We start from the raw sequence: 13,946 nt of genomic DNA on the forward strand, positions 1-13,946 counted from the left end.
TTCTTTCCCTTAAAAAATTAATAAAGAAAGAAAGACCAAGGAACACACCTGTCTGGCATTCTTTGTTTTGGGTATGTGGTTTGCAAGAAGTGGCTTTAGTCTGTGTGATGGGTTTGCATAATAAAGCTTTGTTCTTCAAAAGCCTTGGAGGTTGGGAAGGTGGCAGTTTCAGGGCATCTGTCTGAGTACTTGCCTAGTAAAAAAAAAAAAACAAATTAGAAACCAAAAACATTTTTTAAAATATCACTGTAATTACAAGAAATATTATAATTTTAAAAGAAATGCCATATTGGAATTACATGGAGGACACAGCAAGTAAATATTCAACCAAATGTATGAGAAATACAATACTCCTAAAATATTAATAGTAATCAAGGAATGTTTTAATAACTATATATTACTCTGCATGTCTCTAATCACAATGTCTATTTACCAAGAAAAATGCTATTTCTATTGTAACACACTGTTGATCAATAACAATGTTGGCTAAGTTTAAAATGAGAATTCTTACTTCCTGATTAAGACACAGGGGACTTAGATTCAAGATAACTTGGATAACTAGAAATAACAGAATCACTTATGATCATTTAAGTAACTTGAATAAAGACAATGTGAAAGTTATCCCAGAAACCTGGAGAAATGCTTCAGAAATGCCACTGTTCCAGTCATAAGTTTTTCTCATTATTTATTTTCTTCTTTTAAGAGACAAAGTAGAAAATATTAATGGGTTAAAAAAAAAGTTTTTTTTTTTTTTTTTTACAGTATAATCTGTACTGGGTTGGGGGGAGGATAAGCTACACTTTATAAATATTTTATTTATAACCTGAGTACATCACAAAACATCCAAAAGTCTTTCATGCCTAAATCCTGTACAATGTACTTCAATTTTGTGTAATTAAAAAAAAACTTTCAGTAACTACATAGCCAGCATTCAAAGATATTAAAGTACATAAAAGACCTATTTAAATAGCCAGAAAATCCTATTCCTGAACAAAGATTAAATGAGCTAATGAAATCTATTTCATATAATAAATAAAGGCGGGCAAATTAGCTCACACATATTTATACTGTACAAAAATGAAAAATAAATACAGTGGCAATACCAATAAAAGTAATAAAACTTACATCACCAATGATTTTCGCTGTCACTGTTGGAACTGCACCTTGATATAAATTAAAACATAAATTTAGGATCTTTACAATTGTTTTAACATTAGCATTAAAAATTGATTATCAGTGCATAAACACAAACCCTCATATGAAGAACATGTGTTAATTTAATTCAATGGAAGAGCCTAGCAATTCTAAGGTATAAGATGAGATATGAAATTTGTGCAGCGAGCTACCATTCCTATTATGAATGTGTCAAATGTATGAAAATAATCCCTGATGAAAGGAAGTTAGAGGACCACTGCATTCAACCTAAATAGGCTAGATAAATGCTTTCCAATCAAGCCTACCTTGTAAGACACTGTTAGAATTCACTGTGGGCTGAGCAGCAGGGGCACTTGCCAATGATACTACATTGGCTATAACTGGAGTCGAATCTTTTCTCAGAGATGGGGGTCCTGCTGAAGCAGCTTGAACCATGGAAATACTTGCTGATTAAAATAAACAAAAATAAGGAAACCTCATGTGATTTATATGTACTTACACAGAAACTATTGCAAGGAAGTTAAACAATGTTTTCAGGTTTGAGTAATTTCTGTTGGAGCAAAGTCACTGTAGGATTAACTGGGTTTTGGTTTTCTTTTTTTTTTTTTTTTTTTTTGGAGACAGAGTCTTGCTCTGCCGCCCAGGCTGGAGTGCAGTGGCGTGATCTCAGCTCACTGTGACCTCTGCCTCCCGGGTTCAAGCGATTCTCCTGCCTCAGCCTCCCAAGTAGCTGGGACTACAGGTGTGTACTACCACGCCCAGTTAATTTTTTGCATTTTAGTAGAGACAGAGTTTCACCATGTTGGCCAGGATGGTCTCGAACTCCTGACCTCGTGATCTGCCTGCCTCAGCCTCCCAAAGTGCTGTGATAACAGGCGTGAGCCACCGTGCCCTGGTTTTCTACTTTTTAACTAGTAAAACTTGAAAGTTTTCTATTTACTTTATCTTTACATGAAAATGCAACAAATAGTCTTACTTAAAAACCAACAATGCAAATCCCCAAACACACAATACCAATGAGGATCACAGGTTAGGTTTAATGGACAATTAAGCCTAACGTTTTTCTTAAATCTTGCCTTTATATAGAAAGAATTTTTTTTTAAGTTTTGGAGTAGGCTCTTATAGATTTTGCTTTTATTTGTAAGGAGACTATACTTAAAATTCTTCTCGCTTTCAGGATGATACTAGTGTTGTTTGTTTTTAAATAATAAATTTTCTGAGATAAAATGGCCTAACTTTGCACACAGTGTGTAGTCTTGGTAAGATAAGTAAGTCCTGATACGATAAGTAAGCAACAAAGAGGAAGGGGCACCAGGTCGGGGAGAACAATGGGTAATTACTCTGAGAGATCGCCTCCTACAGGTAGCCCCAGGAGCACGGCTTCATTCTGAAAGTAGCCCCCTACAGCAGGACCTTATAAAACTTCCTTCAAGCCCCTGCCTCTTTGCAGACTTCCCCTTCTCTGCTGTGCTGCTCACTGAAACCTTGCAACATATTTTCACACTTTCTCTAATAAATCTGCTTTTACCTATGACTTTCTTGGTAAATTCCTTTACAGCCCCATGACACTGGCCCCAACTAGTCACACCCATGACATGACATATAGTTTTATTTCATTTCAATTTTTTAGAGGCAGGGTCTCACTCTATCATCCAGCTGGGATTACAGTGCTGTGGTCACAGCTCACTGAACCCTTGAACTCCTGGCCTCAAGCCGTCCTCCCACCTCAGCATTCGAAAGGTGGTGGGACTACAGGCATGAACCATCACACCTGGCCTGCAAATGGTATATTTAAAAGGTCATGTGATTTCGACTTTATGTCTTTTGTTATAAGTAGTCTCAAAGGATTTTTTAAGGAAGCCAATTATACTCAGTTACAAACCATTAACTGTTATCCTTTCCCATAAACTTCAGTTCTTACAGAGTTTAGTTTATTTGATTCAATATTCCCAAAGAAACCTATTTAATAAAAAACTCATTTTACTCAGCTTTAATCTAACGTGTTCAACAAAAAAAACTAAATGTTAATGATACTGAATACAAGGAAAATGAGGTTTCATGAAATTAATGACAACTGTTTACACAGTTCCTCATCTGTAAAAGAACAGTAGTTTCTAGTATTGACCAAAGACTCCATTCAGTACTTAAGGTTAATTTTACCTGCATTATTTTGTGAAGGCGGGTCACATACACTTTGCTGATTACAGAACATTAAGATACAAAGCAGGTTACAGAAATGTTTCATTTCCCCGCGCCATTTCAAGGACTCACTGAGTTTACCCTGTCGCTTACAAGCATCACATTTGGCCATCTAAAAAAAAGAAGGTAGTCAAGGAGTAAGAAACAAATTATCTGCAGTCTGACAGGACAAAAATAGGACACACATAACAAGTGAGGAAATTAACTTAGAATTTAGATCACAAAATTAAAGTTTGTCTTTATCAATTATTTTATACCTTTTGTTTTTTTGAGACGGAGTCTCGCTCTGTCACCCAAGCTGAAGTGCAGTGGTGCAATCTCTGCTCACTGCAAGCTCCACCTCCCAGGTTCATGCCATTCTCCTGCCTCAGCCTCCCCAGTAGCTGGGACTACAGGTGCCTGCCACCATGCCCAGCTAATTTTTTTGTGTTTTTAGTACAGACAGGGTTTCATCATGTTAGCCAGGATGGTCTCAATCTCCTGACCTCGTGATCTGCCCACCTCAGCCTCCCAAAGTGCTGGGATTACAGGCGTGAGCCACCGCGCCCGGCTAATTTTATATTAATTTTTTTTAAAAAACATGTAACATACAGACTTCACTCTACAGCAATTAAAAAACAAAGTGAAATAAAAATAAGTCCTCAGACTTCAGAAGACAAATTCACTTTACTTAAATAATAAATGAATAAAATTATAAGTTTAAATGTTTTAATGTCTTAAGACTGATATGTCTCCTACAGGAAATTAAAAACAAAAGAAATAAAACTTCAATAACATTAAAGTCTTTCTAAATCTTATATTAATTGCTAGAAGGCATAAAACATTTAATACTTTAAAGTTTTAAATAATTAAATTGTCCTTTATATGACATGAAATTTAAAAAGGGAATAATTTATGCCCTAGCTTGAAAAACACAGGAATGTGAATTCTATTTACCTGATAGAACAAAACTGTATATTTGGACATGCATTCTTCACAACAGAACTCTTCCACTTTCCCTCCTAAATTATTCTGTACCAATTTGGGAGATGTCTGTAAACAATAACTGCACATTTTACAGTGATTTCCCCAGCGTTTTGCCAAGTCATGTTTATAAAGCAATTTGCAACCTAAAAATCAGGAAAGATAAAATTAAATTAGGTAGAAATATTAGTTTTCTGCATCTTTAAATGGTCTAGGACAGGCCGGGTGCAGTGGCTCACACCTGTAATCCCAACACTTTGGGAGGCTGGCGGGAGGATTGCTTGAGCCCAGCAGTTTGAGACCAGCCTGGGCAACATGGCAAGACCCCATCTCAAATAAAAACAAAAACAACAAAAAAAGAAAAATAAGTGGCCTAGGACAAAATGTTCACACTTGGGTCCTGACCAGTTCACAGATCAAGAGATCAACGTAGATTATCTATACTAGTTTTTGTTTTGTTTTTGTTTTTGTTTTAAATTATATAAGACAGGATAGGACAGAAGAGAAAGCATTAAACTGCATTGGTTTTATTTCATGAAACTTTTGGGGCCAGGCATAGTGACTCCCACCTGTAATTCCAGCACTCTGGGAGGCCAAGGTGGGTGGATCACCTGAGGTCAGGAGTTCCAGACCAGCCTGGCCAACGTGGTGAAGCTCCGTCTCTACTAAAAATACAAAAATCATCCAGGTGTGGTGGCGGGTGCCTGTAATCCCAGCTACTCAGGAGGCTGAGGCAAGAGAATCGCTTGAACCCAGGAGGCAGAGGTTGCAGTGAGCCAAGATCGCTCCATGGCATTCCAGCCTGGGTGACAGAGCAAGACTCTGTCTCAAAAAACAAAATTTTTATTTAGGTATGTGAAAATATACGGGTCACAGTGTAAATGTATTTCTTCTTTTGTGTTATCAAAGGTTTGCAATCTCTTGCTCTAGAAGGCTAACTTAATACCGCTTTAGAGTAAAATAAAACATTATAAACATACAGAATAGTTATCTAAATAAGGAAAACAATCTTCCACATGTTAATTTGCATATTCAAACCATTTATATTCAGAAAAATAATGGCTGTTTAAAACAATAAAAGTATAACCTTAGAATATTACCATAATTTAAGGCATTCCATTTAGAAATAAGTACAAGAACTAGAAGATCTTTGAGGTCCCCATCAACCTAATAATGGGGAACCTAAGGATGTTAAATGTTGTTCACATCACATTCTTCTGCATTATACTTTGCAAATCTTTCACTTCATTTTAACATCCACATAATATAAGAAAACTGATCAAAAAAGAATGAACTAAGTGTAAATGAATCGGAAAGGCATTTACGTTATACATAAACAATAAAACAGATTAACCCTAGAGTGAAAGCTTAAATCATCAACTGCTTTTAAAACAACCAACATGCTCAGTAGGTAAGATAATCTTCTGTCTTTACCTTCACTACAGAATGACTTGTCAGCACCTGAGAACCGAACAGTCTCCTTTACAATTTTCTCAATTTTACAATATTCACACATTGCCATTACATTATTTATTTTCTTATATTCATCAGAACAATTCTTGCCACAGAACTGAAACATTTTGCCCTGCAAAGAAATAATCATTAAGTACTAATTAAACATTTGGTTTGTCTTATGGAACTCCGTATCTCCCTTACTTTCAAAACAAATAGTGTAATTTTGGGAGATGCAAAGTTAAAAATAATTTTACAAATAGACCTATGTATACTCAAAATCTTATGAACATGCTATACTTTACCTTATAGTCAAGAAGTTCTGGTTTTGTGGCAAAAAGACGGTTACAGTGTTGACATTTGAGTTTCACAACACTTCGTGCAAACCCAACATGCTGGGACTGGGCAGCGAGACGCTGGAGACCAGCCGCAGCAGAGCTACTGATGGAGGTGGGAGAAACAGCAGACGTGCTACCTCCTCCAGCTGACACTGTGGAACCTGTGGGGATGCTTACAATTACTTGGCCCTGAGACAAGGGCACTACTGAAGAATTCATTCCAGTTGGTTTGTTGAATAAATTCTGGAAAAACAAAATAACGAAAAGGATCAATTTAATCTTTGTTAAAACAAAGAAGTATCGCGTGCCTACATATGCCAAGCACAGTTCTAGGCATGTAAGGTACATCTATTAACAGGCAATGTTCCTGCCTCTGAGTAGCTTATAACGGAATGGGGGGAGTCTCATTTATGATGAAAAAATAAAATAATTTAACTAATAATCTTCCTCAAAAATAATATCTTCCCAATAGATAATATGGGTGATAAAAGTACCATTCAATTTTATAGAGGGCATTGTTAAATGAAACTCCAAATACAGAATGAACTACAAATCCAAGTTTAATAAGAATGACATAGAAACTTACACAATCCAGGCCCTAGCAAACACCTAATAAATGTGCATTACTATAGTAGGTGATAGGTTTGAATTTGTGTCCCTGACCAAATCTTATGTCCAATCGTAATCCCCAATGTTGGGGGAGGAGCCTGGCAGGAAGCGACTGGATCATGGGGGTGGATTTCTCCCCTGCTATTCTGTTGCTAGTGAGTTCTCAGGAAATCTGGTTGTTTAAAAGTGTAGCACCTCCCCACTTCTCTCTTTCCTCTTGATCCCATCATGTAAGACGTGCCTGCTTCCCCTTCGCCTTCCGCCATAATTGAAAGTTTCCTGGCCGGGCCCGGGGGCTCACGTCTGTAATCCCAACACTTTGGGAGGCCAAGGCGGGTGGATCACGAGGTCACCAGATCAAGACCATCCTGGCTAACATGGTGAAACCCCGTCTCTACTAAAAATACAAAAAAAATAGCCAGGCGTGGTGGTGGGCGCCTGTGGTCCCAGCTACTTGGGAGGCTGAGGGAGGAGAATGGTGTAAACCCAGGAAGCGGAGCTTGCAGTGAGTCGAGATCGCGCCACCCAGCTCCAGCCTGGGCCACAGTGCAAGACTCTCAAAAAAAAAAAAAAAAAAAAAAAAAAAAAAGAAAGAAAGAAAGAAAGAAAAAGAAAGTTTCTTGAGGCCTCTCCAGCCATGCTACCTGTACAGCCTGTGGAACTGTGAGCCAATTAAACCTCTTTCTTTATAAATTACCCAGTCTAGGGTATTTCTTTAGAGTAGTGCAAGAACAGACTCATACAGTAGGTGACTCACTGACTGAAGAAGAGGAAGGTTCCTGAAGCCATACCTGGAAAGCTACCACACAGCTGTAGCTGCAGAAGTTGCGTATACTTCCATCTGACATGGCTAGGTGATACTGAGGAATTGCTGAGGTTTTACAACTGTTACACTGAACTTGTACACCTTAGCAAATCAAAAAAAAAAACAATGAGTAATATGTACAGATGTACACAAAAGTATGAGAAATTAAATAATATACAATAAAAGAAAATTCAAGGGTCAGGGTAAGTTGTACGAACTGAAACTAAATCACGTCACATATAGGCAAAAACTAACCTAATACTGAAAATTTTTCTTTCTAATTTAAATTAATCAAAGTCTACCCTGAACCTACCAAATAAATGAAACTTGTGGATAAAGAAAATATATAAAAGAAGCCATATGAAATCATTTTGGTAAGGGGGAAATGCATAAATAGGCATGCAAGTAAATAAATAAGTAATCAAGGTAACCGGTGATATTTTACAACAAATATCTGAAATATGTTAAATTTGCCTTTAAAATCAACCAAAAAATATACCTTAAAAACAAAGCAATAACCATAATTTTTCAACTATTACATTTCATAGTTTATGAAACCAATATTACCTGCAGAAGTAACCATTTTAACTCTGTAAGCAGATAAGCAATTAACAGAACAGAAAAGCTCTGTCTTCCCCAAGCTATTGGTATTTTCAATCATTTCTGCTGAGGATCTCAATGATTTGCAAAGCGCACATGGTGTAATTTTGGCTGATTTCTATTAAGAGAGTAAAACAACATTCATTTTTACTAAATTCCTAGTAAAAGCATAATTCTTTGAAATGTTTATACTCAACACTTTTGAAATACTTGAAATCAGTGATTTTCAAACTTTTATGAGTGTAATCCTCAATAAGAAGTTTCATGGTACACACATACTTCCCAGAGTTTGCATTTGTGTATTATGTATGTATGTAATAAAACTGAAAACAGTTTTACACAGGAATAAATACCATGATAACATGTAATGCATGTTATTTTTTGATATTTTCCAATCTATTCTATTTCATTAAAAAAGTAATGCAGCCGGGCACAGTGGCTCACTCCTGTAATCCCAGCACTTTGGGAGGCCGAGGTGGGTGGATTGCCTGAGGTCAGGAGTTCAAGACCAGCCAGGCCAACATGGTGAAACACCATCTCTACAAAAATACAAAAAAAAAAAAAAATTATCTGGGAGTGGTGGCAGATGCCTGTAATCCCAGCTATTCGGGAGGCTGAGGCAGGAGAATCACTTGAACGCGGGAGGCGGAGGTTACAGTGAGCCGAGATCGTGCCACTGCACCCCAGCCTGGGCGACAAAGCAAGATTCTGTCTCCAAAAAAAGAAAAAAAATAATGCTGGTTATAACCTAGTAATTAATTTCAGGGTCTATTAATAGGTCATAACCATAGTTTTAAAAACATTAAATAACAGGAAGTTCATGCTTTTATTGTATCATCCTATAAATTGAAATAACCCCCCAAAGGTGCTTATAAATATGAATTTAAGGAAATTAGTAAACTTATTAGGCAACTTATTGGCAAATAGTCTACCACTAATAATTAAAAAAACACTCTGTAAGCGTAAAGTGAGAGCAAACCTGGGATATCACAGGTGTCCAAATACAAACAACCAGAGTCCGTTATCTTAAGTCTTCACCCAATTAGGGATTCAGCAGCAAAGAATGCTAAGTATTATTAACATATCACACATTCAGGATAATTTATAAAGTATGTCCAGCACCAATTAGGAGATTTTAAGAGCAATCTTCCTTCTTAAAGAATCAATATGTGAAACTTGACATTAAAATAAATACACAGTAAAGTGAACATATGCCTGAATGCTGGAATGTTTTCTAAATCTCTAAACCCATTTCCCTCTCCTCCCTAATGAGGACTGTAAAAGCAAACCTCATTTGTAAGACCCAGGTCAAGAGTTACCTCTGTGAAGCTTTCACTGATAGTCTCATCTTTCCCTATCAAGTAGAGCTGACTATGCTCCCTTTGTGGCCCACTGTACCCAGAATACTTCCATCATGGCATCTCTGTTTACTCATTTATATGTCTGTCTTTCTCAGGAGACAGGTAGCCCCTCAAAACAGAAATTATATCTAATGCTTGTTGAATGAATTATATATAAGGAAGAAAGGAAAGTAGCAGAAATGACCATCTACAATGCCCCAGTTACATACTAGGCATTCTTTCATTTTACTTTCTATAATCCTAAAAACATCCCAGTGACATAGGTGGTATTACAGTTATTTACAGATAGAAAAACTGGGACTCAGGGAGCTTAGTTGCTTTCCCCAAGGTAAAACTGTATTTGAACATAAGGTCTGGAATTAAATCTACATCTGCCTTACTTCTAAATTCCAGTTCTTTCTCTACCACAGCAGATATAATACATGAGAAATTTAATAGATTTTGGCTAAATTAAAAGTAAAGGATAAATTTAAAATTAAGATATTTCATCCTATTTCTCCCTCTCTTGTGGACTATGACTCATCTTTCAATGGACTGAATCCAAGTAACTTTTAGTACCTGATACAGTATCAGGAAAAGAACAGTCTTTTGGAAAAAGATAAAACAATGAAGATGTGGGGATTTTTTTTCCTTTGAGAACAAAAGGAAAATTCCAAATTTACTACAAAGTTTAAATTCCAAAATTAGTACAAAGTTTTAAGAACAATTAACAAGAAAGTTCCTAATCAATGCTATTAAATTCACCAATTTTGGTAAACTGTATAAAAATTCACTATTCTAAGGAAAAGAATGTTAGCAAATGCACTTACATAAAGAGACATTATAAAATTAAAAATATTAAAAGTACTTACCTCGTAAATATATACATCTACTATGGACCCACAAAAATTAAAAAAAATTAAAACTATGTATCTATCTATCTATCTATCTATCTATCTATCTATCTATCTATCTAGCATTTACTATTCCTTTAAGTTTATCAATTTTAAAACTAATATTTGGTCAAAGTTCACTAACAAATCGAATACAAACAAAACTACATAAAAGACATTTGTTACATGGAGTTCATCCAGTTCATCCCATGCACACCTCATCAATTCACAAATATATAATTCCCATCTATTTTTTCCTATTTCATAAAGATAAGAAAAATCCTTTACTGTAACAATTAATGATATAATTTTGATTTTCTGGCTTTCAATTTTAATTCTGTGAATCAGATTTCAAGAATACATATGCAACTTGAACTTTCCTTATCAAATAAGAAGTATATATGCAAATCTCACATGCTGGAAAGAAGGCTATACACCAAAATGACAGGATTTGTTATCTATGAGAGATATACTATATTTCCTTGTGTTTGTTTTTTTTTTAACTTTCAAAATATTGTTAAACAATACGAATCACTTTTGAAATAAAAAAGCCATATTGGCCAGGCCTGGTGGCTCACACCTGTAATCCCAGCACAGGGATTGGGAAGCTGAGGCGGGTGGATCACTTGAGGTCAGGAGTTCGATACCAGCTTGGCCAATATAGTGAAACCTCATCTCTACTAAAATTACAAAAAAATTAGCCAGGACTGGTGGTGGGCGCCTACTAAAATTACAAAAAAATTAGCCAGGACTAGTGGTGGGCGCCTGCAATCCTAGCTACTTGGGAGGCTGAGGCAGGAGAATTGCTTGAACCAGGGAGGCAGAGGTTGCAGTGAGCAGAGATCACACCACTGCACTCCAGGATGGGAGACAGAGTGAGGCTCCATCTCAAAAAAAAAAAAAAAAGCCATACTCTAAAAACATGTATTTCAAATGCATAAACATGTATAAACAAATGCATGAACAAAACTGCTGCTTATAGAACTCTATATGAATATTTAATGCACATTTATTCAACAAATACTATTTATGTATAAATACCAGTTAAGCAAATAATAAATTCTCTCTCTCTCTCTATATATATATACACTCACACACACACACATACATATATATCTTTTTTTTTTTTTTGCGATGGAGTTTCACTCTTGTTGCCCAGGCTGGAGTGCAATGGCGCGATCTTGGCTCACTGCAACCTCCACCTCCCGAGTTCAAGCGATTCTCCTGCCTCAGCCTCCCGAGTAGCTGGTATTACAGGGATATGCCACCACACCTGGCTAATTTTTGTATTTTTAGTAGAGATGGGGTTTCTCCATGTTGGTCAGGCTGGTCTCGAACTCCCGACCTCGGGTGATCTGCCCGCCTCAGCCTCCCAAAGTGCTGAGATTACAGGTGTGAGCCACCAGGCCTGGCCAATATGGCTTTTTTATTTCAAAAGTGATTTGTATTCTTTAACAATATTTTGAAAGTTAAAAAAACTTTTTTAAACAACATTTTCATAAATAATTTTGACTAAAAATACAGACTACCTGAAATGAGCAAAGACATCAAGAGTAAACATGGTCATGTACCTGCTTGTATGCTGTGATACACGATGAACTACAAAACTTCTTAGACTGTCCCTCTATCTGAAGCATGTGGCATTGTCCCGACCCACTGTAACAGTAACCCCCACAGTTCTCACAACAGTTCATGGTGAGGTTGTTAGCAGAACGAAACTTAGAGAAGCAGGCATCACTGCAAAGTTTATGGACCACATTCTGGTAATTAACTTCATGTCGAATCTAGAAATTAAAACACAGCAACACAAAGACAAGGAGCAGAGACCATCAAAAGCTGTTCTTTAAGCACAAACAATTAGACTCCTGCCCCAATCAAGGAAAATGGTAACTTACAACAGCATTCTTCTGACACATGCTGCATTTGGTTGAAATACTATTTGTATTTATAGTAACAATTGGTTTTTTTTTCAGTTCATATGTTGACAAACATGACTGACTGCAAAAATCTTTACTAGTGGTGGTATTTTCAAACTGGGCACTGATCACATCCTTTGGATTTAAAATGTCTCTAAAAATAAGAAAAAAAATAACATAAGCCATAGTGTAAATTCATTTGTTTTTCCTTTCTGTGAGCTAAAATAACTTAATAAAACAGAGGCAATTATACTGTAGGGAAATAACACTGGAATTTAAGTTTAAAAACTTGAATTTTCTGAGAGACACTTAAGAATTGCTTTGATCCTTAAATTCTTTTCTATGAAGTGGAATTAATACAGCATCTACTTCATAGAACTGTTATGAGAATAGTATGTTTCAAAGACTAAAAGGAAAACATCAAATGATTAGCATTCATTATCTCTATAGGAGGGATTATAAGAGATTTTTATTTTCTTTTCTAGAATTATCTAGATTTTCAAAATATTCTTTAAAAAATACTGTATTACACTTGTCAAAAATTAGTATCTTTTAAAAGTAAACATATATTTTACACTACACAGTGCATATTCTAGCACAGCTATATAACATTACCATATCTAAATAATTTAATTTCTAAGCATTAGTAACAAAGACAATGAAGATTAAAACCCTAATCATTAAGGCTCCTTACCACTCCAACCCTAATCCCACCAAACCACTCATTCTATAATAGTTTACCAGATAGTTCAAGTGGAAACCATATTAAAAACCAATTTTTCAAACGGGTGCAATTTTCTAATCAATGTCTCTCTCCCATGAGTATACATCCACATAAGAGCTAATAAACTGTTTTATACTCATGCTTGTATCTTAAAGAGATTACACTAATAGGGTACTTTTAAAGAAAAGATTACAGGCATACCTTGTTTTATTGTGCTTCACAGATACTGCACTTTTTAACAAATACAAGGCTTGCAGCAACCCTGCCTCACACAAGTCTATCAGTGCCATTTTTCAACAGCATGTGCCCACTTCATGTCTCTGCATTATATTTTGGTAATTCTCCCAGTATTTCAAATGTTTTTGTTATTATAATATGTTTTTCTGTGATCAGTGAACACTGATGTTACTATTGTAATTGTTTTGGGGAGTAACCATGAACCATGGCAATGTAAGATAGCAAACTTAATTGAAAAATGTGTGTGTTCTGACTGCTCCATTGACCAGCCACTTCTGTATGTCCCCTACTCCTCAGGTCTCCCTATTCCCTGAGGCACAACAATATTGAAGACAGGCCAACGAATAACCTCACAATGGCCTCTAAGTGTTCAACAAAATGAATAGTCTGACATTTCTCACTATAAATCAAAAGCTAGAAATGATTGTGCTTAGTGAGGAAGGCATGTGGAAAGCTAGACCTCTTGTGCCAAACACTTAACCACATGGTAAATGCAAAGGAAAAGTTCTTGAAAGACTAAGAAGGTTACTCCAGTGAACGACATGAATAAGAAGAAAGTGCTTGGCCGGGCGTGGTGGCTCACACCTGTAATACCAATAATCTGGGAGGCCGAGGTGGGCAGATCAGCTGGGATCAGGAGTTGGAGACCAGCTTGGCCAATATGGCGAAACCACATCTCTACTAAAAAATGCAAAAATTAGGCAGGGCTCAGTGG

General features: G+C 36.2%; 1 protein-coding gene across 13 annotated transcripts in view; it reads right to left on the reverse strand.

The window, feature by feature from the left end:
- Positions 1-13,946, reverse strand: part of ZMYM4 (zinc finger MYM-type containing 4) — a 157,981-nt gene that overhangs the window by 28,377 nt on the left and 115,658 nt on the right. For 12 of the 13 annotated variants that reach the window (XM_007979456.3, XM_037996892.2, XM_037996906.2 and 9 more), the window contains 11 exons: positions 12,250-12,424; positions 11,926-12,138; positions 8,089-8,239; positions 7,508-7,623; positions 6,075-6,350; positions 5,752-5,902; positions 4,291-4,463; positions 3,316-3,466; positions 1,461-1,601; positions 1,126-1,163; positions 49-193 (listed from right to left, as the gene is read on the reverse strand). In XM_007979456.3, the coding sequence (XP_007977647.1) occupies positions 49-193; positions 1,126-1,163; positions 1,461-1,601; positions 3,316-3,466; positions 4,291-4,463; positions 5,752-5,902; positions 6,075-6,350; positions 7,508-7,623; positions 8,089-8,239; positions 11,926-12,138; positions 12,250-12,424 (1,730 nt within the window). The remainder of the gene's footprint in view (positions 1-48; positions 194-1,125; positions 1,164-1,460; positions 1,602-3,315; positions 3,467-4,290; positions 4,464-5,751; positions 5,903-6,074; positions 6,351-7,507; positions 7,624-8,088; positions 8,240-11,925; positions 12,139-12,249; positions 12,425-13,946) is intronic. The other variant, XM_037996916.2, reaches the window with a different exon arrangement.

Source organism: Chlorocebus sabaeus, chromosome 20 (genome assembly GCF_047675955.1).
Source record: "Chlorocebus sabaeus isolate Y175 chromosome 20, mChlSab1.0.hap1, whole genome shotgun sequence".
Classification (NCBI taxonomy): Eukaryota; Metazoa; Chordata; class Mammalia; order Primates; family Cercopithecidae; genus Chlorocebus; species Chlorocebus sabaeus.